Source organism: Pongo pygmaeus, chromosome 23 (assembly GCF_028885625.2).
Source record: "Pongo pygmaeus isolate AG05252 chromosome 23, NHGRI_mPonPyg2-v2.0_pri, whole genome shotgun sequence".
Lineage (NCBI taxonomy): Eukaryota > Metazoa > Chordata > Mammalia > Primates > Hominidae > Pongo > Pongo pygmaeus.
The window spans coordinates 34,061,387-34,085,386 of record NC_085931.1 but is presented as its reverse complement, the minus strand read 5'-3'; the positions used below and the strand labels follow the sequence as shown (position 1 = coordinate 34,085,386).

General features: G+C 53.0%; 1 protein-coding gene across 1 annotated transcript; it reads left to right on the top strand.

Moving 5' to 3' along the window:
* The first annotated feature begins 1,151 nt into the window (after positions 1–1,151).
* On the top strand, positions 1,152–13,974 carry SUSD2 (sushi domain containing 2). Its single transcript, XM_054469262.2, is given in 17 exon segments — positions 1,152–1,328; positions 2,788–2,998; positions 3,235–3,386; positions 3,883–4,050; positions 4,516–4,688; positions 5,152–5,215; positions 5,218–5,354; positions 5,545–5,630; positions 5,720–5,988; positions 6,074–6,217; positions 6,311–6,469; positions 7,390–7,635; positions 7,757–8,029; positions 8,161–8,337; positions 8,427–8,529; positions 9,814–9,954; positions 11,944–13,974. Coding segments are annotated over 17 exon segments (2,679 nt in total). The 5' UTR covers positions 1,152–1,252; the 3' UTR covers positions 12,044–13,974.
* Positions 13,975–24,000: the final 10,026 nt, after the last annotated feature.

Here is a 24,000-nt window from a genome sequence, read left to right as displayed (position 1 = left end):
GTGTGGCTTCCCTGGAGCAGCTCTGTGTGGGGACTCAGGAGCCAAGTCCCCCAGCACACGCCTCTAACACTTTCAGTAGGGGCCACCTCTCTGGAGCCACAGGTGGCTGCCAACACCCTGTGGTTCCCAGCAGGCACCACCCAGGCAAGAGACAGAACAGGCCGGGGAACAATGGGCTGGCCTGACAGCAAGCGCTGGGGCAGATCACAGACCAGATGGCCTAAGCTCATGCCCTGGGGCCAGCTCTGACTCCCTGCAAGTGTGGCAAGAGTCCCTTTTGGACACCTAGAGAAGCTGCAGCTGGGAGAGGACCACCCGCCTGTCTGGACGTCCAGCCCAGGTGGCAGGGCCCAAGTGACCAGTCCCAGGCTTCAGCCCTTACCACCTGCCCTGGCTGCAGGGGCTCCCAGAAGCCACCAAGGGCCTGGCTCGGCCTCGTCTGTCTGAATCTGAGCTTCAGTTTCCTCATCTGCTCAAGAAGGGAGATGAACACTGATTAAATTATGCAAACTCTGAGTGGCAGGATTAGGTGTGGCTGGGAGAGCCAAGGCTCCCCAGGGTGGTGGCATCTCTGGAGCCCAGGGATGGGCCCTGTCTCCCTTCCGGGCCCCCCGCTGGGCTTGGGTACCTTCTCTCCCCTTCCTTCTTCCTCCCTCCAGAGGGGACTCCTGCAGAGCTGCCTCGGCCCCAGGGCTCAGCCTGTGTCTGACCCAAACAGCTCCCACCTCCCCCCGAGGATGAGTTGGGCGCACCTCCTTCCTGCAGGAAGATGAGGGCTAGAGATGGAGGTCAATGTCAGGGCCACAGAGGCTGGAATCCTGCCTGGAGCTAAAACAGCCCTGCCTTATTCACCCTGCGCATCCCATCCTCTGCTTCAGCCCCGCCCGGCACGCCCTGCATACAAGGCGGGGCTGGGACCCGGGGTCTGAGCTTCGGCCTCTGGACATCCGGCTCATCGCCTGCCAAAGGTCCTGCAGCTGGAGGCTCCGGCCTCCTCACCCTCCCACAGGGTCCCAGGGCCGACCCAGGCCTGCAGGCCAGGAATGTGCTAACGGGGCAACTTGGGCCTTGCTGGTCCACGCAGGCACCTGTGGACTTTGAGAGGGGACCGGGTGGGGAGGGGCGGGGAGGAGCGGGGCGGGGCGGTGCCGCAGAGTGCAGAGCAGGCGGGGCCAGGCCAGCAGGGAGTGAGCTTGTCTGGCCGCTTTGCCTCAGAGCCACTGCACTGCTGGCTGCAGACACAGGCTGCACCATGAAGTCAGCCCTCCTGCCCTGGGCCCTGCTGCTGCTGGTGACAGCCCCCGGCCCGGGCCCCGGACCCACAGCAGGTATGCCTCCCTGCCCTTCTGTGCCCCCATCTGTCTGTGCATCTGTCTGCAGCCAGGCCTGGGCCGATGTCCCTCTGGGCTCAGCCTCTGTCCATCTGTCAGGCCATCTGTGGCTGTGCTAGGGGTGACGGGAAGAAATTCTGAGGGTCCATGTGGAGGGGCAGCCCATGGGGATGGGAAGTCTGAGCCGGGCCCACCCTAAACCCGCTGATAGCTAGGAGGGAGGCGGGGGAGACCAGCAGAGGCCTCAGCCTGTGTCCCCAGCCCTGACAGGGCGGGATCCCGGACGGGAAGCCAGGATTGTGGGTCTTCATCAGGATGGGGCTGAATCCAGGAAAGTCTAGGGAAAGCCCCGAACTCCAGAACCAGGACACTGGCCCCAGGCCGCCCCCGACCCCGCACCCCATTTCCCATCCGCCCTCCTGCAACTTATCTCACTTGCAAGCATCTCTCGGCCTCCTCCCCCGACCCCTGTGCGCCACCACATCCTTGGCCAATACATATTTATTGTTGCTCTTAAGGGGCAGGCACTGCACTTGGTGAAGTGGGGCCAGCGGGGTGGCTCAGGCCCAGGCCTGGCCCTCGACTGGCCTCTTTTGATGGGGGATGGGGAAGGGCCAGGGAAGTGCAATTCCGGCCTGGGTGCACGCACCCGCCCCAGTCCCTCCCTGCAACCCTTCCTTCATGCCAGTCCCTGGAAATATGGCCTTGCCGCCGGTCTTATGGCCCATAGGAGAAGCTCTGGGCCCAGCACCCACAGCCCCTCGTGGTGTGCATCCCACTTCCCTTTCCCCACTGCTGGGACCCCTGCTTGAAATGTCCCTCCTCTCCCCAGAAAGGAGGGGAGCAGCCCTGGCCTTCTGCCCTGAGGGCGGAGCTGTCTTTGGGGTCTCAATTGCAGCCCCTGGGAGAGTGAGAAGGGTCAAGTTCAGACCCTGCACCATTCCCTACCAGGCCTCGAATGAGACTCTTGGCAGCCATATCACCCACCCCAGTCCAGGCAAGCAAGAGGGGTTCTTCTGCAGGCTTCAGGGCCCCCAGAAGGCGTGCTGTTCACAGACACCCTGGGGAGCCAAGAGAGGTCGAGGGCTCCAGCTACCATGGCCCTCTGAGGACCCCCGCCTGTGGGATAGAGGACTTGGTGGCTGAAGGGCAGTCGTGCCCAGGGGCTTCTCCTGACCCTGCAGGGCTGAGCGGATGCAGCCTTTTGCCTCTTCTCGCTGCATTCTAGCCCGTCAGTCAGGGCAACGGCCAGATGGTCTGTGCTAAGATTCATTCCATCCCCACGGGCCCTGTGGCTTTCTACCGTGTCCACGCGGTGGCCTGTGCAGTTCCTGGCCAGCGTTCTCCTGGGGATGCTGCTGTGTAATGGGCTGTGGGAGAAACAGAGACAGGCCCTGAACGTGGGGCAGCCAGTCCAGCACCCGCCGGGCCAGGCCCTCAGCATCCTCTCCTCCAGATGCCCAAGAGAGCTGCTCCATGCGCTGTGGCACCCTGGACCGGCCGTGTTCCTGCCACCCGACGTGCTCCGGCCTTGGCACCTGCTGCTTGGATTTCCGGGACTTCTGCCTGGAGATCTTGCCCTACTCAGGCTCCATGATGGGCGGCAAGGACTTTGTGGTGCGGCACTTCAAGATGTCCAGCCCCACAGACGCCAGTGTTATCTGCAGGCTGGGAGGCCCGGGAGGCCCAGGAGGCCGGGCACTGGGGCCCCACGCCCCCATCCCTGCGCATGCTGAGGGCTCAGACCCACTGACTGGCTGAGTAGAGCCCCTCGGACCCAGGACAGGCAGGAGGGCACAGGGACAGCTGGCTGGATGGGTTCCCCAGGGAGGTTGGGGGCCCAGACCGTCGAGAGGCTCAGCCTGCAATAACCCAGCCCCTCCTACCACCATCGCGCCCACAGGTTTAAGGACAGCATCCAGACCCTCGGCCATGTGGACTCCTCCGGGCAAGTGCACTGTGTGTCACCTCTGCTCTATGAGAGCGGCCGCATCCCCTTCACCATCTCACTGGACAACGGCCACTCCTTCCCTCGAGCGGGCACCTGGCTGGCTGGTGAGCCCTCAGCCCTCCTCCCTGCCCACAGCCTGCCCCCACCGGGACTTTCCAGGCACTAATCTATGGACACGGAGACTTGGCCCGTCCGTGCCCTGCCACTCTGGCTGAACCAGTCCCTTGGGAGGCCTGCCCGCCTGCGAGAGTTCCTTCAGCTCCTCTCCACTCCCTGGCATCCAGACAGCGATACCAGCCTAGAATGAGTGGGAGCTGCAGGGGTCCCTAGAGAGGTGGGCCAGTGCCTATCCACTGAGCTCCGCCACGCCAGGGCAGGGGAGAAGCCAGGTGGAGGCTAGAGGCGTGGGCAGTGGAGGGAGGGCAGGCCTCTGCCCCTCTGGCCTCAGTGTCCTTTTCTGCTGTGAGGGCCGGAGAGACCATCACCCAGCTGCTGCCATGCATTGGCCCTGGAGGCTCCCACAGCCCTTGAAGCCTCAGGGCCTCCTCCCTGCACCCCCTGGGCCCAGGCGCTCACTCACCCCTCACCTCCCCTGCCCAGTGCACCCCAACAAAGTGTCGATGAAGGAGAAGAGCGAGTTGGTGAACGAGACGCGTTGGCAATACTACGGCACTGCCAACACCTCGGGCAACCTCAGCCTGACCTGGCATGTCAAGTCGCTGCCCACGCAGACCGTCACCATCGAGCTGTGGGGCTACGAGGAGACAGGTGGGGCCAGCTGAGGGCTGGGGTGGCATCCAGAGCTTTGGGCCGCCAGAGGTGGGAGAAAGGGAGTCCCAGCTGTGGGGGGGCAGGAGGGGAGCTTCCAGGTGGGGCTGAGGAGGGAAGGGAATTCCAGGCGGAGATTGGGGATTCGGATGGAGGGAAGGGCAGGCCAGGGGGGTCAGGCAGGTGGGAGGGGGCAGCTGCATGGGGCCTGGCTCCCGGGGAGGAGGCTCATGAGGAACCCCTGCACGGCTGGCATGGCCCTGGGCCCGGCTTCCAGCAGGGACAGGGATCCTGGAGTGTGGCAGGAGGTGGTGGTCACCCAAGCCAGGGTCCCTGCTAGAACATACCCTCCTAAGGGGACCGCCTGGTGGTCCATCCACACATGTGTCAGGCTGCTGTAGGTGCCAAGGCCTGGGGCCAGGCCTTGAAGAAGCCCCAGGGCTAACCAGGCCTCCTCTCCCTCAGGAATGCCCTACTCACAGGAGTGGACTGCAAAGTGGTCGCACCTGTACCCCTTGGCCACACACATCCCTAACTGCGGCTCTTTCACCTTCACCCCAAAACCTGCTCTTTCCAGCTACCAGAGATGGCGAGTGGGTGCACTTCAGATCATCCACAGCAAAAATTACGCGGGGCAGGCTGGTTACGGTGGCTCACGCCTGTAATCCCAGCACTTTGGGAGGCCGAGGCGGGTGGATTATCTGAGGTCAGGAGTTCCAGACCAGCCTGGCCAACATGGTGAAACCCCGTCTCTACTAAAAATACAAAAATTAGCCGGACCTGGTGGCACACCCCTGTAATCCCAGCTATTCGGGAGGCTGAGGCAGGAGAATTGCTTGAACCTGAGAGGCAGAGGTTGCAGTGAGCTGAGATCATGCCTCTGCACTCCAGCCTGGCTGACAGAGCAAGACTCTGTCTCAAAAAAAAAAAAAAAATTACGTGGGACAGAAGCAAGAAGGCGTGGAGGCGCAGGTGATGGGTGGAGGGCCGGGCCACCTGTGGCCCATCGTGCTTGCCTGGGCAGCCTAGGCCGGGGGTGGGAAGAGTGGGTCGACCATGGGCTGGTGTGGCCTGGCCCAGCTCCAGCATCATTGCCTCCACAGGGACATGCAGGCGCTCTGGACCAATGACCACGCGCTGGCCTGGAACCTGAGCGATGACTTCCGAGGGGCCCTGTGGCCTGGGCACCAACTCAGTGCCAGGCCTGGGAGGAGCTGGAGGAGCAGCTGCCCAACTTCCTGGAGGAGCTGCCGGACTGCCCCTGCACCCTGACCCAGGCCCGGGCTGACTCCGGCCGCTTCTCCGTGAGCTTCCCATCAGGGCCCAGGAGAGGGGATGAGGGGGTAGCCTCCCTACTGAGGACAGCACCAGGGGAGGCAGACAGAGGTGTCCTGGAGGGTGGGGCTGGGGTCTCAGGGCCCCTGCGGGGTTGGCCTCAGGGAGGGGATGACAGAACCCGAGGCCACTGGGTGACGGCCACCTGCTGCTCTGCAGATGGACTACGGCTGTGACATGGAGCAGGGCAGCGTGTGCACCTACCACCCCGGGGCCGTGCACTGTGTGCGCTCTGTGCAGGCCAGGTGAGCCCCCAGGCCGGGGCCGGGGTGGGGATTGGGGGCGGGGGTGGGCTCCCAACAGTGGCCTGGCCCTGACCCACTGGCTCCCGCAGCCCCCGGTATGGCTCAGGTCAGCAGTGCTGCTACACAGCGGACGGGACACAGCTCCTGACGGCTGACTTCAGCAGCGGCAGCACTCCCGACCGTGGCCATGACTGGGGCGCACCCCCGTTCCGCACGCCACCCCGAGTGCCCGGCCTGTCCCACTGGCTCTACGATGTCCTCAGCTTCTATTACTGCTGCCTCTGGGCACCCGACTGCCCTGCTACATGGCAACGGCGGCCCTCCAGTGACTGCCTCAACTACTGGCCCCCGCGACTGGGTGGGTGCCATCCTGTGCCCCAGACCCTGGGAAAGATTGAGCTGGGCTGGGGTGTACCCCACGTGACCCTCCACTCTCACCCCAGCCTCCGCCTTTGGAGACCCACACTTTGTGACCTTCGACGGCATCAACTTCACATTCAATGGGCGCAGAGAGTACGTGCTGCTGGAGGCAGCACTGACCGACCTGAGGGTGCAGGCATGGGCCAAGCCCAGGACGATGTCCAATGGTGAGGCCAGGGCTACAGGCCGCTCTGGGTGGCATGGGGTAGATCCAAGGTGGGAGGCTGGAGCAAGTGGCTCCTGTTCCGCTCCCACCATAGGCACAGAGACCCGCGGCACTGGGCTGACCGCAGTGGCTGTGCAGGAGGGCAACTCAGATGTGGTGGAGGTCAGGCTGGCCAACAGGACCAGAGGTCTGGAGGTGCTGCTGAACCAGGAGGTGCTGAGCTTCGCTGAGCAGAGCTGGATGGACCTGAAGGGTGAGTAGTACAGCCACTTAAGGCTGCGGGCTGCCCTCACCTCCTCCCCATTTCTGCGGGAAGGCTGAGGGGAAGCCCTGGGCCTTCATGCCTCTCCCAGCCCTGGCTAGTCCCTGGTGGTGTCTGGGACTCAGATGCAAAGACAGAGGCCACTCTGGGCTCAGAGGGCTCCGGCATGGCACAGCACAGCTGGGTGGGTGAATCCATCCCCTGCAAACAGCTGTCCTAGGCCAGAAATTGCTGAGGCCCAGCCAGAGGTCCGATCTCAGGCCTTCACACCCACCGAGGTGCCCACATCATACCAACCTGGTCAAAAGCCAAGAGGCCGGGACGGTGGGACATGTCCTCCCTACGGAGGATCCCGGGAGCCATCTGGAGGGAACTCACCCTGGTAACGTTCACCGCTGGCCTGCACAGAACCACTCCTGTGCTCCTGTCACTCCCTCAGTCCTCAAAAGCCACTGCAAGGTCGCCAGCCCTGCATGGTTAAGGATGCCCCTGGCAAGTGGTAGCTCCTGCATCCGAACCCCTTGCCTCAGGGAACTGAGTGAATGAAATGGTTCCTGGTTGGGATGGGTGGGGACCTGGGAGGGGCCTGTCAGTACTGTGTTCAGGGACCCTCGGGATGTGTCCAGGCAGGTGTGGCTGCTGCAGCCAAGGCCAGAGGGACCCACAGGTGCATCTCAACATGGGGGGTTCACTGCAGGGGCTGCACCTCAGGTGCCGCTGGGGGTTCCACCGCAAGCATGGCAGGGGTGGCAGAGGGTCATGGTCAGCAGAATTGGCCCTGGGAACGCCCTCCCTTCCCCTGCAGGTGCCCTCACCCACAGCCCCTGGGTGCTGACCACCCTGTCCTGGGCCTGCAGGAGGGGACACGATGCCCACAGCGGGTGACCCTGACCCGTCCCCCTTGTGCCCAGGAATGTTCCTGTCGGTGGCTGCCGGGGACAGGGTCTCCATCATGCTGGTATCAGGGGCTGGCCTGGATGTCAGCGTGCAGGGCCCGTTCCTGAGTGTGTCCGTCCTGCTGCCTGAGAATTTCCTCACCCACACCCACAGCCTCCTCGGGACACTGAACAACGACCCCACTGACGACTTCACCCTGCGCCTGGGCACCCTGCCCCTGGGCACCAGTCCCCAGGAGCTGTTCCTGTTTGGGGCCGACTGTGAGTGACTGTGGAGTATATGGGGCAGATGAGGTGGGGGACTGGGGGAAACACGGCATGAGCAGGGCTTGGGGACGAAGGGGAGCCATGCCCAGCCAGGCCCCGGTCATGTATCTTCCAGGGGCCGTGCACAATGCATCCTCCCTGCTCACCTACGACTCCTGGTTCCTGGTCCACAACTTCCTGTACCAACCCAAGCATGACCCCACCTTCGAACCCCTCTTCCCTGGTGAGACCATCCTCAACCCCAGCCAGGCACAAGAGGCAGCCAAACTATGTGGGGACGATCATTTCTGCAACTTTGATGTGGCAGCCACCGGGAGCCTGAGCACGGGCAATGCCACTCGGGTGGCCCACCAGCTGCACCAGCGACGCATGTGGAGCCTGCAGCCAGGTGAGGGCGGGCAGGTAGGGGCGGGCAGGGGGAGATGGGCACCTTGTCCTGGGACAGGACCTCCTGGGGTGGCCAGATGTGTGCATGCATGGCAGCTCAGGCCTGTTGTCTGCACTCTGCCCCCATCCCAGTGGTGTCCTGTGGCTGGCTGGCCCCACCTCCCAACGGACAAAAGGAGGGCAACAGGTACCTGGCGGGTTCCACCATCTATTTCCACTGTGACAATGGCTACAGCCTGGCCGGGGCAGAGACCAGCACCTGCCAGGCTGACGGCACCTGGTCCTCACCCACCCCGAAGTGCCAGCCAGGTGAGGACACCCTGCTCATACACCTGCCTGCACCTGTCCCCACTCACCACCCCAGAGGGCCCCCTCACTGACACTCGCTCCCTCACCAGGACGCAGCTACGCGGTGCTGTTGGGCATCATCTTTGGGGGCCTCGCGGTGGTGGCGGCGGTTGCACTCGTCTATGTGCTGCTGAGCCGCAGGAAGGGCAACATGTGAGACCCCCCAGCCCCTCTCCCGAGACCCCGAGGCAGCCGGTGGGACTGCCGAGCCTACTTCTAACTGCCCAGCCTGGAAACAGGAACCTAAAAGTATTAATGATGGAGATAGGAGAGGGCTGGGGCCCTGCTCATTTTGTCCGGAGCTTAACTCACTTGAGGTAAAAATTTGTGGCTGGCAGAGAGGTTGGTAAATGAGGGAGAAACTGCAAAAGGAGAGTCACTGATTATAGGAACCCCAAATTCTAAATATAACTGAGGACAAAGCCCTGGGTGCCCCTGCACTCTGTGTGTGTGGGAAGACTGTATGGAGGCCAGCTTCCAACTCACTTGGTCAAATGAGGAAACTCTGGGAAAAACAGAAGCCTCTATAGTCAGCACTGCTTGGGGAGGAGAGTGGCTGTAGGTGCTCTAGGAGGCGGAACTTCATTCCCCAGGCCTGGGCACTGGAGGAGGGCGGCCTGTGTGCTGTGCTGGACAGTGATGTTCAGCTTCTCCCCAAGTGGGAGCCAGGAGCTGCTGAGGAAGGGTGATATGGAACAAAAGAGAGAACCTGGGTCTGAGGCGTGTGGTGGTTTTAACGGATCTGGGTTTCTAATGAGACAGCCCCGGTGCTGATGTGACAAAATCACACTGTTGTGTCCAGTGTTGTGTCTTCCAGGGCAGGAGATGGTGGTTTCTGTCCTGGGGACTGAGCCCTGCAGGAGGCTGGACTAGCACGGAGAGATGCAGAGATCCGTGAGCACAGGGCAGGGTCCACCCTGGGGTGGCAGAGCTGGGAGGGAGGCCTGCAGGGGCCTCAGGGGCCTGTGCTTGGGTCATGTGTGAGGACAGTGAGGAAGAGGGGACCCAGGCAGGATGGGGACACCCATAACCCTCCTCCTGAGGACCCAAAGAGAAGGCAGAGCTGCCTCAAATCTTTCCATATGATAATTAACTTTGTGTGTCAAATTAGGTAGGCCCCAGAACCTAGTCATGTGCTCAAACAGAATTCTAGATGTGTCTGTGAAAGTATTTTTTAAGATGGGATTCACATTTAAAGCAGTAGACTTTGATTAGCGTTCATCTGTTTTTTGCTTGTTTTTTTGTTTTTGTTTTTGTTTTTGTTTTAAGACAGGGTCTTGCTCTGTTACTAAGGCTGGAGTGTGGTGGTGCAATCATGGCTCACTGCAGCCTCAGCCTCCTAGGCTCCAACAATCCACCCACTCCGCCTCCTGAATAGCTGGGACTACAGGTGTACAGCACCACATGTGGCTAATTATTTTATTTTATTTTTTGTAGAGACTGGATTTTGCCATGTTGCCGTCAAATTCATGTTGGTCTCAAATTCCTGAGCTCAAGTGACCCACCCACCTCAGCCTCCCAAATTGCTGGAATTACGGGTGTGAGGCACTGCACCTGGCCAAGTTCATCATTTATAATGTGAGTCATGTCCTTTACCCAATCAGTTAACAGCCTTGATAGAAATAAGATAAAGACTGAGCTATCTGTTACCTCTGAGATGACAATAAGAAACACATCACCCAGGTGGAGATGACAGAGAGCTTGCTTGGGTGAGAGCCCTGTCAGATCCATGTCACCCCAGGTCCATGTTATAGGTGACAGACAGCACAGCTTTAGCCCGGCAATGCCCAGCCCCAGGCCTGCTGCACCCACACTCTGCCCATCAGCCCCAGAGCAGTGTGTCCTGCACCGGTCTGTGCCTCTTCGCAACTGCAGCTGTGCTCCTTGGCTCACCTTCTCTGGTTCCTCTAACTTTCAACCAGCGTCCTTCACCTCCACTTCCTCAGATACAAGCAGGCCATTTGGATCCAGAAAAGGATTCTTTCAGGACTTAAGTTTTACCTTGATTTTTTTTACACTTTTCAAACTAAGCTTAGCTTGACCCAAATCAACATCTTTCAACCTTCACCAAAGTCTCCATTGAGATATATTTATCTTAAACAACAAATTTCTCCTTGAAGAAACATAATTAGGGTGAGGCAATATGAACAATGGATACAGCTAAAAGTTAAACTGAGTATAAGTATATGATACTGTCAGATCTAGTTGTCCGAGGAAAATCAGGTGTTGTTTGAAGAACTGACAACGGAAGGCACCCCTGAGCTAGACTTGGTAAAAGTCACCAGCCAAGATGACTGTACAAGCCCCGAGAACAGAAGGGAGGTTTTTGCTCCCTTCCTATCCTCATCTTCAGGCTGCAGCCCAGAGATGTGCAGAATCCCTGCATTGGCCGAGGCATCTTTAGATCCAGAGCAGCAGCTGGGGACTCCAGAGCCCTGGTGCTTATTTGAGTCTGAGTAGTATTCTCAGGAGAAACTGGGGAGGGATCCCTGGCTTTTGCTGGGACCAGAGTATTGAGAAGTCAACACAGAAGCACTGAAGCCAGTGCTCAGGGTGCAGGTGAGTCTGGCAGATGCTCCCGGGGATGCAGAGAGGGAGGGCAGCTGAGTCAGCACAGGCTGGGAAAGGGAACCTGCAGACGGATAGTCACAGGTGCTGGGACAGTGACCAGGGTTAAGGTGTTTGGGGCTATGAGCCAGAGCAGGATGACACAGGCTCAGGACCTGAGCCCGGACATCAAAAGACTGTTCCTACCTGCGCAGTGAGAGGGGAACATGAGAAGGAGGGGATCCAGGCCCAGGTGGACATGGCCCTCCTGAAATCTGAGTGCTGTGCTGGGCTGCACAGGCCTTTGTTATCTTCTCCGCTTGCCTGGTGGGGAGGGGCTGTTCATGTACATTTGTCTGATCCACTGGTGATCTCTGACCCACCCTGAGGATCAGTTGAGGTCTGAGCTTGGTTCTTTAGACAGAGGGTCTGAGAGGTGAGTTTGCCCCATGGGAGGGACCAAGGAGGAAGCAGCTGCTGGGACCTTCCACAGACCTGTGAGGAGGAGACTCTGCCCAGCTCCGGAGAACACAGCTGCTGAGTCCTCAGCAGCAAACACAGGCTTTGCTGCCCTAGCCCTGGGGAGATTGGGGGGTGGCACAGCTGCGGGTGCTCCCGTGCAGATCCTGAGACAGACCCGCAGTGCCCTCTGCTGCTTGCTGGCCACCCTGCCGTCTCTCAGTGAGAATTGTGTGAGTGGAGTCAGCTGAGAGCCAGGCCGCTGTCAGGCCACAGAAGCTGTGAGTCAAGACTCTGGCTCTGCCCCATGTTACTGATAGGAATAAAAATCCTTTACTCATGAGGTTTTTCTGGATTTCCAAGAGAAGCCCCTGTGGGAAATCTGATGACCATCCAATGTGAGGAGGCTGCAGGGAGCGGGGAATGCAGAGGGCTCTGGAAGCGAAGACCTGAACAGCTCCTTCCACAGGGGCCAGAGAAGGAGGCAGCTGATGGTTGGATATTGTAAATGGGAAAATGGCTCACATTTCTGGGCTCCATCCTGGATGATTTTCCTCTTAGGCCACACATGTTGCTGCCTCTCCTGCCACACAGGATGTTTCCCCTGAGACCCCAGTACCATGGATGGGAGGATCAGCACAGCCTGGGCCCTGGACCCTGAGAGATGAGTGTGGTGTCTGCTTTGCATGGTGCAAAGGGACGTGCTTTAGTCCATTCCAGAAATATTAGGAAAAGACCAGGACAAAGCAGCAGTGAGACAGGCATGAGGAAGTCAAGGTGAAACCATGGAACGCCACTATGGTGAAGCAGAGGACAGAGAACAGGAGCGGTGGAGGCGTCCCCAGGGGTAACACCAGGTTTTGTCCACTGAGGTACAAATTTACTTGTTCAGGTCACCTTAGTCCCCTGGATCTCCATGAAGTGAAAAATCACTGAAGTTTTTGTGCTTTCTGACATTCTGGGCCTCTCTTCCTTCATCTTCCCTTGCTGCCCCAGCTTGAAGAGGGTCTGCAATGCCACATTCACCGAGGAGCTCTGAGGTGGTGTGGTCCTCCCTGCATGGACATTTTCCATCAGAGGCTCAGACTTGATTCTCCTTCTGAGGTAGATCAAGTGCTGAGCGCCTCTTCTCAAATGCAGCTCACTCCTCGGCTCACTGAATGAGAAACTGTTATCTATATGTGTTTCTCTCATTTCCACCCAGTGACCGTCTTGTTAAAACAATACATATCTCCTTTGTTTAAGGGGCAGCGGTGGCCGCAGGTGCTCCTCATGCTTGAAGGAATGGGAGGGGAGTGTCCACATTGGGCTTCACCTCTGATCAAGACTGAAGAGAACGACAAAGATAATAAGGAGGATCACATTCCTCATGTGGAGGAATTCTACTTTAAAATGTCAATGAGTGAAGAGGCCCTTGTCTTTTGATAAATTTATAGTCAAAGATTTAACCGTTGTTCATTTTCATTACAGCAACAATGAGGATGTGATTTTTAGACACACGTGCACACAACTTTCATATCATTGCAGTTTTGAAATTAAAATAACAACACAGACTGGAAGTTAAACCACTTATATTTCCACCGCTATTCTAGCAAGTGCAGAAGAAATCCAGGCCGTTTTGGAATTATGACATGTGTTCGATAGCACCTTTATTCTTGTATATGTTCAGAAGTGACATGAAGAATGGATTCTGTGTGATCCAGGACCTGTTGTTGCAAGACCTTTCCTGAATTCTTTGAAACAAAAGTCAGCACTGTGGTCACTGAGTTTCCAAAGCTACCCACAGAGATGAACTTTGCTGCAGAATTAATTTTACCATAGAAACATGCTGTATTTCTCTGTTTCATGTTTTCAAGTACTTCAAAGGGTCTGGACTTCTGAGAAATTCAACATATTCCCCTCACCAGTTTGGCAGTGACAATTTCAACCAATAAAGCTTCCACCAACATAAGGGGGTTCCTCCTGCCCCCAGAATGGCTCAGCTGGTCCATGCTACCAAAAGCTGATAATCAAGAGAAGCCATTTTCCTCACTGGGTATCACCTGCAAATGCAAACACCACAAAGTCACATGGTCTTGACACGAAATGGCCTTTATTGAGGGAAAATTACAAGAATGGCTCAGCAAGAGCCACAGCTTTTCCACCTCTCATGCGCCTCACAAGGAGCAAAGTGAGCGTGGCTGGGGGCGGTGGGATGGATGTGGATAAAGAGCCATCCCTGGGAGCTGGTCAGAGGAGCAGCTGGCTTGGTGCCTGCTGGGTCCAAGTGTTCACACTGCACGCCCTGCATGTCCACATGCCTGACCCTATTGACAACCCTGCACGTCAAGGCCTCTTAACTTCCTTGGTGGAAACACTACACTCATGGTGTCACACACAGATGCTGGGAATTGTGTTTGTCCACACGACTCTGGAGAGGACGCTTGGAAGCATGCTCCTGATTTCTCCTGGACTCCTCATCTGTGCCTTTCTTTTTGCTGATGTTTAACATGCACAATCACACTATAATAAAGCAACAAACCACAACTAGGAGAACAGCTTTTATGAGTTCTGTGAGTCCTGAGGTTTGTCATGGAGCCTGTGGATGGTCTTCAAAACCCAACACATCACGATACAGGTCCTGTTTGACAAAAATTGTGGTATTCATTTCCTATTGCTTCTGTAACTATAGGGTGCCCTAAAACAACAGAAACGTATTTTCTTACAGATCTGTAGGTCAGAAGTTTGATACAGAACTCAGTGGGGTAAACCCCATGTGTCTGCAGGGGTGTGTTTGTCTCTGCAGTTCCTAGGTGAGACTTTTGTCTTTTCCAGCATAAAATGGACTAACACAACAGAATATTCTGAAATACCACACAGGCCATAGAAGTAACCATAGGCGAAAGAAGTGCCTTGATATGTAAAAAAGTTAAAATGCTGAACTTATATGCTGCAACTAAAGCATTTTGGGGGTTTTTGTTTTTGTTTTTGTAGAGATGAGGATCTCCTTGTGTTGCCTAGGCTGGTCTTGAACTCCTGGCCTCAAGCAACCCTCCTACCAGGGCATCCCAAAGCATCAGGATTGAGATTACAGACATGAGCCACCACGCCCAGCAAAAAGCACTGTGTAGAGATACATTTACAGCTATTTTACGGCTATAAATACCCATATTAATAAAAAGATCTCAAATAAGTAACGTCAATTTCCACTTTAAAAATCTAGAAAAACAGAAAGGCAAACTGAATATAATGAATGCAGAAGGAAGGAAATGAAGATTAGAGTAGACATTAATTAAACAGAACTCTGAAAACAATCAAAACCAAAAGTGTTTTTTTAAAGATTAATAAAATTGACCAACCTTTCGTTAGACTAATACAAAATGTGAGAGTTGAAGAAAAAAAATCACTCCAATATTAAAATCAGTAAAAAGAGAAGACATTACTTTACTACCTTATATAAAGAAATAAAATAGTGAAAGAATAGCAGAAGCAAACTCATGCCAAAAAAAATAGAGAACTCTGATGAAAGGGACAAATGCCTCATAAGACACAAACTACCAAAACTAACTTAAGAACAAATGGAGAATCAGATTGACAAGTTAGAAGACTGAATTAGTAACAAGCATAATACTAACCTCCAAAGAAAAGTTGAGGCCCAGATAGTGTCTATGTTTAATTCTACCACACATTTAAAAAAGAATAGTCATTAAATCTTTAAAAGTTCACTGGAGGCTGGGTGCGGTGGCTCATGCCTGTAATCCCAGCACTTTGGGAGCCTGAGGTGGGATAATTGTTTGAGCCCAGGAGTCTGAGAGCAGCCTGGGCAACGTGGTGAAATTCATCTCAACAAAAATACACACAAAAATTATTCAGGCTTGGTGGCACATGCCCGTAGTCCTAGTTACTCAGGAGGCTGGGGTTGGGGTGGAAGGATGGCTTGAGCCCGGGAAGGGGATGTGGCAGTGAGCCGAGATCACGTCACTGCACTCCAGCCTGGGTAACAGAGCCAGACCCTGTTTCAAACAAACAAAAACAAAAATCCAAAAACGTTCAGTGGAATACATATATTTACAGAGGCAGATCATAACAATTGTTGATAAGGATATGTAGAAATGTACTCAAAACATTGCAGGTGGGAATTTTAAAAGGGCAGCCACTTTAGAAAAAAATTAGTACTGGCTGGGCGCAGTGGCTCACACCTGTAAATCCCAGCACTTTGGGAGGCCGAGGCGGGCAGATGACGATGTCAAGAGTTCGAGACCAGGCTGGCCGACACGATGAAACCCCCTCTACTAAAAATAGAAAAATTAGCTGGGAGTGGTGGTGCATGCCTGTAATCCCAGCTAGTCAGGAAGCTGAGGCAGGAGAATCGTGTGAAACCAGGAGGCAGAGGTTGCAATGAGCTGAGACTGTGCCATTGCACTCCAGCCTGGGCAACAGAGCAAAACTCCGTCTCAAAAAAAAAAAAAAAAGAAAGAAAATTAGTACTTACTCAATATGTTAAACATAGAGTTACAATATGACTGGGGATTCCTAGATACATAACTCAGGGAACTATGTGTATATATACAAATTTTATACATGTATATAATGAGTGCCTAATAGCAACAAAGTGGAAAGATCTTAAATATCTAATTGGGTTTATTAGTGAATATAATGGAGTATTTCTTGAAAATTTCAGAAGAATTTAGTACTGATATTTTATACAATGTGAAAAATCTTGAGAACAGTGTGCAAACTTTAAAAAGCCAATCACAAAATACCACAAATCAGATGATTTTATTTATGTGAAATGTCAATAACAGGCAGAGTGTAAACCATTTCAACCATTGTGGAAGACAGTGTGGCAATTCCTCAAGGATCTAGAACTAGAAATACCATTTGACCCAGCGATCCCATTACTGGGTATATACCCAAAAGATTATAAATCATGCTGCTATAAAGACACATGCGCACATATGTTTATTGTGGCACTATTCACAATAGCAAAGACTTGGAACCAACCCAAATGTCCATCAATGATAGACTGGATTAAGAAAATGTGGCACATATACACCATGGAATACTATGCAGCCATAAAAAAGGATGAGTTCATGTCCTTTTCAGCGACATGGATGAAGCTGGAAACAATCATTCTGAGCGAACTATCACAAGAACAGAAAACCAAACACCGCATGTTCTCACCCGTAGGTGGGAATTGAACAACGAGAACACTTGGACACAGGGCGGGGAACATCACACACTGGGGTCTGTCATGGGGTGGGGGGCTGGGGGAGGGATAGCATTAGGAGAAATACCTAATGTAAATGACGAGTTAATGGGTGCAGCACACCAACATGGCACATGCATACATATGTAACAAACCTGCACGTTGTGCACATGTACCCTAGAACTTTAAGTATAATAAAAAATAAAATTAAATTAAAATAAAATAAAATTTAGAAAAATGAAGAGAGGGAATGAGGTTGGTTGTATGTGTGGCAAATATCTTTAAAAAAAAGTAGATTAGGGTTTGTCAAGATCTGCGGGTGAAAGGAATGGGGACTGATGCTAATGTGTATTGAGTTTCTTTTAGGATGGCGCAAATATTCTAAAATTAGATCTTGGTTATGATTGCCCAACACTGGGAATATTCTAAGAAAACTGAACTGCAAAGAATATGAAAATTTTATGCCACAAGAAATAAATCTTAATGATAATGCAGAAAATGGCTGACAGACAAAACATTGTTATTTAAATTTACATTTGAAATCAATTTTCTTAAAAGTTTACAAAGTGAACCTGTCACTTCAAGGAAAACAATCCACAATGTTCATAGGCATTGTCAAAATTTCAGCTCACAAGCAAAATTTAGAAAATGTGTTTCCTCACCTATGAGGTTGACGTCTTGCAGATATTTAAATGTTTTTCTGGGTAAAAGCAATGCTCATGTCAAGGAATGTGACTTTTTAATCCTGTCTTAGAAGTTACCATGGCATTATTTGGAAGAACTGTGTGACTCAATGTAACAATATTTTTCATGTGACCAATGCATAATATTATAAAATCATGTATGAATAAAAGATGCATTCAAGTTGCAGGAAAAATCAATTGATTATAATTTAAGAGAATCCAAAAACTTTATCGATATTATTTCTGATTACATTGCAACCAACATTTAAGAAACTTCCATTTGTAAAACTTTGGTGCAGTATTAAGAAAAACATTCAAAATTATCTAGAAAAGGTATTAAGATACACTATTACGGCCAGGTGCAGTGGCTCACACCTGTAATCCCAACACTTTGGGAGGCTGGGGCAGGCGGATCACGAGGTCAGGAGATCGAGACTATCCTGGCCAATATGGTGAAACTCCGTCTCTACTAAAACTACAAAAATTAGCTGGGCATGGTGGTGCGTGCCTGTAATCCCAGCTACTAAGGAGGCTGAGGCAAGATAATCCTTGAACCAGGGAGTCAGAGGTTGCAGTGAGCCGAGATCACACCACTGCATTCCAGCCTGGGCAACAGAGCGAGATTCCAACTCAAAAAAAAAAAAAAGAAAGAAAAAAAGATACACTATTACAACTCTATTTCTACATGCAGTCACCTTTTCAGTGGCCTTATGCTTACATCACAGCTCCTGGAGGGCAGGGAAAAGAGGGGACTGACCTGATAAGTGTTTGATAATTGATTAATAGAAGCACAGGCTGTTTTGGAAAATAGAGTTTGTTTTATGAAGATATTTGGATGTACTCTATCATTTTTATGACCTCCACGTATTTGGCACTACCTGACAGGTGTCATTGGCTGAATGTGCCTGGATACAAAATCTCATTCCTGATCGGTCTGCTGCGCTGGAGCAGGACTGGGCCTATCCCTTGCCCTGAGCAAGGATATTTATCTTCGTCCTTAAAGTAAAACAGAGAGCCATTGAGGGAGACTGACATGAAGGCAAAAATAGAACCAAGATTATAAAATATGTGGTTGTTTCAATGAGTCCAGAGTTTTAGTGAGATATCCTGGATGCTGAGGAGTCAAAGTCACACCATTCCATCCTGTGCTGTGTCTTCCAGGGCAGTAGACATTGCCTTCAGTTCTGAAGGCTGAGCCCCAGCTGGAGGTCAGACCAGCAAGGAGAGACACAGAGACCTACAAGCACAGAGCAGGGTCCACTGTGTGGTGGGAAGAGCTGGGAGGGAGACCCGCAGGGGCCTCAGGAGCCTGTGTCTGGGTAGTGTGTCAGGACAATGAGGAAAAGGGGACCCAAGGCAGGATGGGGACACCTATAGTCCTGCTTCTTAGGACTCAAAGAGAAGGCAGAGCTACCTCAAATCTTTTTACAATTCTGCTCACAGAGCAAAGGACAGGATCCTTCACACAACTCTGCATTCCCATCTGATTTTTCTAGCTCTTTTCTGGATTCTGTTCTATGAAACTGTCTGTGATAAGTATAGGCAGATCATGAATCATGGACCCTAGGTCCCCATAAAGACCCTGAGAGTCAGTGACAGGAAGCACAGGTCAAGGAATAAGAGATTCCCCGACATGCAAGACTATTCACTCTGCATAACCTCACAAGATCGTCCCAACACACCCCATGTGTGGAGAAACATATGCCCAGTCTGTATGCAACAGGCCAAGGCAAGGAATGGAGGTGATCTACAATATTGTGAGAATGGTTATCATATTCACTGCATAAGAAATCATGGACGTGAGTTCCACTTTTAAGCCTTTGGAAATGGAGTTAGTGATCCCAAAATTACACTGCACCCTTTCTTAGAAAGGGCCCTCTATGTCCTGAATTTTGAGCAGTAGGCAAGAAGTCTCAGGGTCCTTCACAGGGGGTGGGGGACAATCAGAACCATGTCACCCGGGTGCATGCTGTAGGTGACAGCAGTCTGAGCCCAGCAGCAGCCAGCCTCCGGCCTGCTGCACCCACACTCTGTCCATCAGCCACAGAGCAGCATGTCCTGCACCTGCTCCGCCCACTTCCCTAACTGAAGCTGTCATCACTTGGCTCCTCCTTATTACACATCTGAAAAAAATGACCTTCTGGATTTTAAAACCAACATGTTACTCACCCATTTCTCAGAAACAGGGCATATGAAAATTGATTAGGATTAACCCAGGGTGATGGGTCACTGATGCCTTTAAAAAATTCAATTTCTTTGTTGAAATGTCTACCTTATCATTCACTGCAAACATATTTTATAGGAAGACCTTGGAGTCAATCTATTTTAAATAATGGAATGAACTGTTGTCTTAAGCATATTGATTGTTTGAAAACACAAATAGGAATACAGAAAAAATAAACTGGGAAAACATTATTAATTTATTTAATATTTCTTTTATTTCCCTTGTAATGTTTTGTTATTTTCAGGTTATAAGATATTGATTTTTTCTCATTTTCTTATTAAGCATTTTATATTGATGCTATTATAAATGCTATTCCTTTTCTGTTATATTAGATGGTTCATTGCAAGTATATAGAATGCTATTCCCTCTGCATGTTGGTGTAGCATCATTAAAACCATATCGAAGCTCTCAGGGCAGAGCATCTGTGAGTCACTCCTGGACTCTGAGTGGGGCGTGGATGGGATCAACCCTTTTGAATTCCGCCAATGAATCCCATGCAATGTTTTTTGTTGTTGTGGTGGTGGTGGTGGTGGTGGTGGTGGTTTTGTTTTTTGTTTTTGTTTGGTTGATTTTTTATTCGTTTGTTTTAATCTCTGGGCGATAAATTTCTGCCTGGGCAAGGTGAATGAAGTAAGGACGTAAGAACAACGCGTCCACCTAAAAGTTAAACTTAAGAAAAAAGATAAGCATTGTCAGATCTATTCTTCTGATGAAAATCAGGGGCTCACAATAAAATCACCCCTGAGCTCCACTTGCCAGAGCCACCAGCAGGGGTAACTGAGCAAAGTCCAGACAGAGGAAGGGAGGTTTTTGTGTTATTTCCCCTTGGGTCTAGAAAGCTCTGTGAGTCTTACAGCTGTTATGCCATGTAGTACAGTAATAGTCAGCCTCGTCCTCAGACTGCAGCCCAGTGATGTGCAGAATTCCTGCATTGGCTGAGGCATCGCTGGATCCTGAGAAGCAGCTGGGAACCCCAGAGCCCTGGTGCTTATCTGAGTCTTATTTGAAACCCAGGAGATACCTGGGAGTGCTCCCTGGCTTCTGTTGGTACCACCGTATCAAATAGTATTCAACTTCGAGGCCACGGCTCAGGGTGCAGGGGAGTGTGGCCCTTGCTCCCAGAGATGCAGAGAGGGAGAGAGTCTGAGTCAGCAACGGCTGGAAGAGGGAACCTGCAGACACAGACACAGCACAGTGAGGAGCATGGCCAGGTTGCAGTTGCTGGGGGATCTGAGCCATGGGGGTGCAGATCAAGCTGGGGCCACCCTGGGCTCAGAGCCCAGTCTCCACTCATGCAGTGAGAGAGGAGAAGAGGAGGAGAGGAGTCAGGGCCACGGTGGACACAGCTGCCTCTGAGGCCACAGACCTGGGGCTGGGCTGCCCCAGGCCTCTCATATCCCAGCCCCGCTGGGCTCACAGAGGAGGGGCTGCCCATGCAAATGTGTCCTCCCATTGCCTTTCCCCCAGGTGCACTCACAGGGTTCAGGCCTTTGGACAGGGAGGCTGGCATGAGGCAAGAGTTTGCCCCATGGGTGCGGTGTAGGAGGAAGAAACTGCTGGGACCACACACAGGCCCTTGTTCAGGGGACTGTGTCAGACACAGAGGGGACAAAGCTGCAGAGTTCTGAGATGAAGCAGTAAGTTAGTCCTGGGGCATCTGTCAGTTCAAGGTTCCCCAGCTGTGAGCACCTGTCCTGCAGAAACCCCTAGAGAAAGTCTCACCGCACCCCCTGCTGGCCCCTGGGTGAACTTCTCCTTTCTAAGGGTCCAGAATCTCCCCTTCCCCTTGTCTCCCTTCCCCTTGTCTCCCCTCCCCTTGTCTCCTCTCCCCTTGTCTCCCCTCCCCTTGTCTCCTCTCCCCTTCTCTCCCCCTCCCCTTGTCTCCCCTCCCCTTCTCTCCCCCTCCCCTTGTCTCCTCTCCCCTTGTCTCCCCTCCCCTTCTCTCCCCCTCCCCTTGTCTCCTCTCCCCTTGTCTCCCCTCCCCTTGTCTCCTCTCCCCTTGTCTCCCCTCCCCTTCTCTCCCCCTCCCCTTGTCTCCTCTCCCCTTGTCTCCTCTCCCCTTCTCTCCCCCTCCCCTTGTCTCCCCTCCCCTTCTCTCCCCCTCCCCTTGTCTCCCCTCCCCTTGTCTCCCCTCCCCTTGTCTCCTCTCCCCTTGTCTCCCCTCCCCTTGTCTCCCCTCCCCTTGTCTCCCCTCCCCTTCTCTCCCCCTCCCCTTGTCTCCCCTCCCCTTGTCTCCCCTCCCCTTGTCTTCCCCTCCCCTTGTCTCCCCTCCCCTTGTCTCCCCTCCCCTTGTCTCCCCTCCCCTTGTCTCCCCTCCCGTTGTCTCCCCTCCCCTTGTCTTCCCCTTGTCAACATGTGAGATGAATCCCTAAGGGGAATGATGGAGCTGTGGTCCCGACACAGCCGTCCCTGAAATGGGGCCTCTCTCTGAGGGATGGTGGTCCAGTAGGGAAGCCCCTGTGGAATCATGGCCCAGGAGAAAGCTTGATCTGCTGCAAACTGGGCACACAGTGCCTGAGCTGAGTGCAGACGGGTTCTCTCCACAGGGACAGCTCAGAGGAGGAGGCGCTTGCTCAGGCTGCTTAGTGTGACTAGGAGTTCACCGAGAGTGAAACAGATCTTCATACAAGGGAAAACAGGCCATGGGGATGCTCAGCCCCTTCCAGGGCAAGGCATTGAGATTGTGGGCACTGAAGTGGCAGCTGCAGGTGTAGAGGTGGGTGTGTGTCCCAGGCCTCCGGCAGGGAGGATGTACGGGGCCCTCGGGTGATCCTCCTCCATCTGCTAGGGAGATGCTGTGCCTATTCTCAGTTCTCCTATGAGAGACTCAGCTCTGGCAAAGTTCCAGGACAACTTCTAGAACTTGAGACAGGAGCCCTTGCAAGGGACATTCCTGGGCACCTGGAGGAAGACGACAGCAGAGGAATTAGGGAAGGAATGGAGTGGTACGTGTCTCAGAGGTGGCAGACAGGGACAGGGACAACTGAACCACAGGCTGTGGCAGAGGAGGAGATGGCCCAGAGTGTGTGGTAGGTGGAGGGTGACTTTGAGAGAGGCTGTGAAGCTACCGCTGACAGGGGTGAGGCAGGTGGAGAGCATATCTGAGGGGCTGCAGTGGGTCTGGTTGTACTTTTGTCACATTGTGGTCATGACACAACAGTGTGGAAACAGGTTAGCACAATTTAGAGACAATCAGGGCCACAGGCTTGTTTTTGTCTCTAAAAGTGTAATGCAGGTGTCACCCACCAGACAGAGGACTTGGAAAAGTCATTCATTCATTCTTTAAACACTTATTTAAGGAAGGCCTGACATTTCAGACACTGGGGATGTAACAGAGGTTTGGGGACAAGGCCCTGGTCACTGGAGCAGGAGGAGCTGGGCACAGAATGGGAATGGAGATGACCCCAGAGCACACCCCAGGATTGAAAACTTTCTAATGTCCCCTAGAAGAATTGACTCTAATTTAGAGTAAGGGTTATTCAAAGATCTTTCCCTCCCCAGCATGCAGCTTGGGCTGAAGGGGCATCTCAGTGGCTGCAGGGCCTATGGGTGGCAAAAGCTCCAAGACACCTTGGTTCTGACCTCACATGGGTCCCAGGTGGAAGAGCAGGCACTGGGGAGAAGGGCACAGCCCCTGTCCCAGTTGAGGATACAGCAGCTGGTGATGGTGGTCATGGAAGTTTCCCAATCAGATGCCCCTCCAGGAGAACCTGCAGGAGGAGCAGAGGTGACTGATGTCCTCCTGCCCCTAGGCTGGATCCAGGCAATGAGGAGCCAAGGGGTGGCCACAGCCAGGTCTTCCCACAGGAAGCAGGGATGCTCTAATGGGCACCCTCATGTGAAGATCTACTCAGTCTGCTGAGGCTTTTTCTGACCTGCCTGTGGTCTGGGGCTCTTCATACCCACCCTTCCCCCATCCTCTGCTTGCACAGGGGTCAGAGCTGTGAAGCACCCTTCCTATGCCAGTTCCTTTCCCATGTGTCTTTCACCAGTATACTTTGTCTCCCCCAAAATAACTTCTGTATGTAATCCCCTCTTGTCACCTGCTTCTCATTGGCTCCACACTAAGAAGAAAAAGAAGAAAGGTAAGAAAAAGAAAGAAAGAGAGAGAGAGAGAAAGAAAGAAAGAAAGAAAGAAAGAAAGAAAGAAAGAAAGAAAGAAAGAAAGAAAGAAAAAGAAAGAAAGAAAAGAAAAGAAGGAAGAAGGAAGGAAGGAAGGAAGGAAGGAAGGAACAGTGACAGCCAGCCAAGAGCTCTTAGTTGAACTGGTCTAGAATCCTGGCTTTCCTCTCTTCTGCCAATGTTCTACCATGAGGCCAGGTGCTCCTGGCATCAACCCTCCTTCATCCACCTTCTTCATGACGATCGAGCAATAGGGAGAGATGCCAGTTCATTATGGGATAATGATCAAGCAATAGGGAGGTGTTGAAGGAGAAGCACTCATCAATAGGGAAAGATCCCAGTTCATCTTGTGGGTGTTCCACTCTGAGGAACAGGAGGGACCATCCTGCCCTCCCTGGACA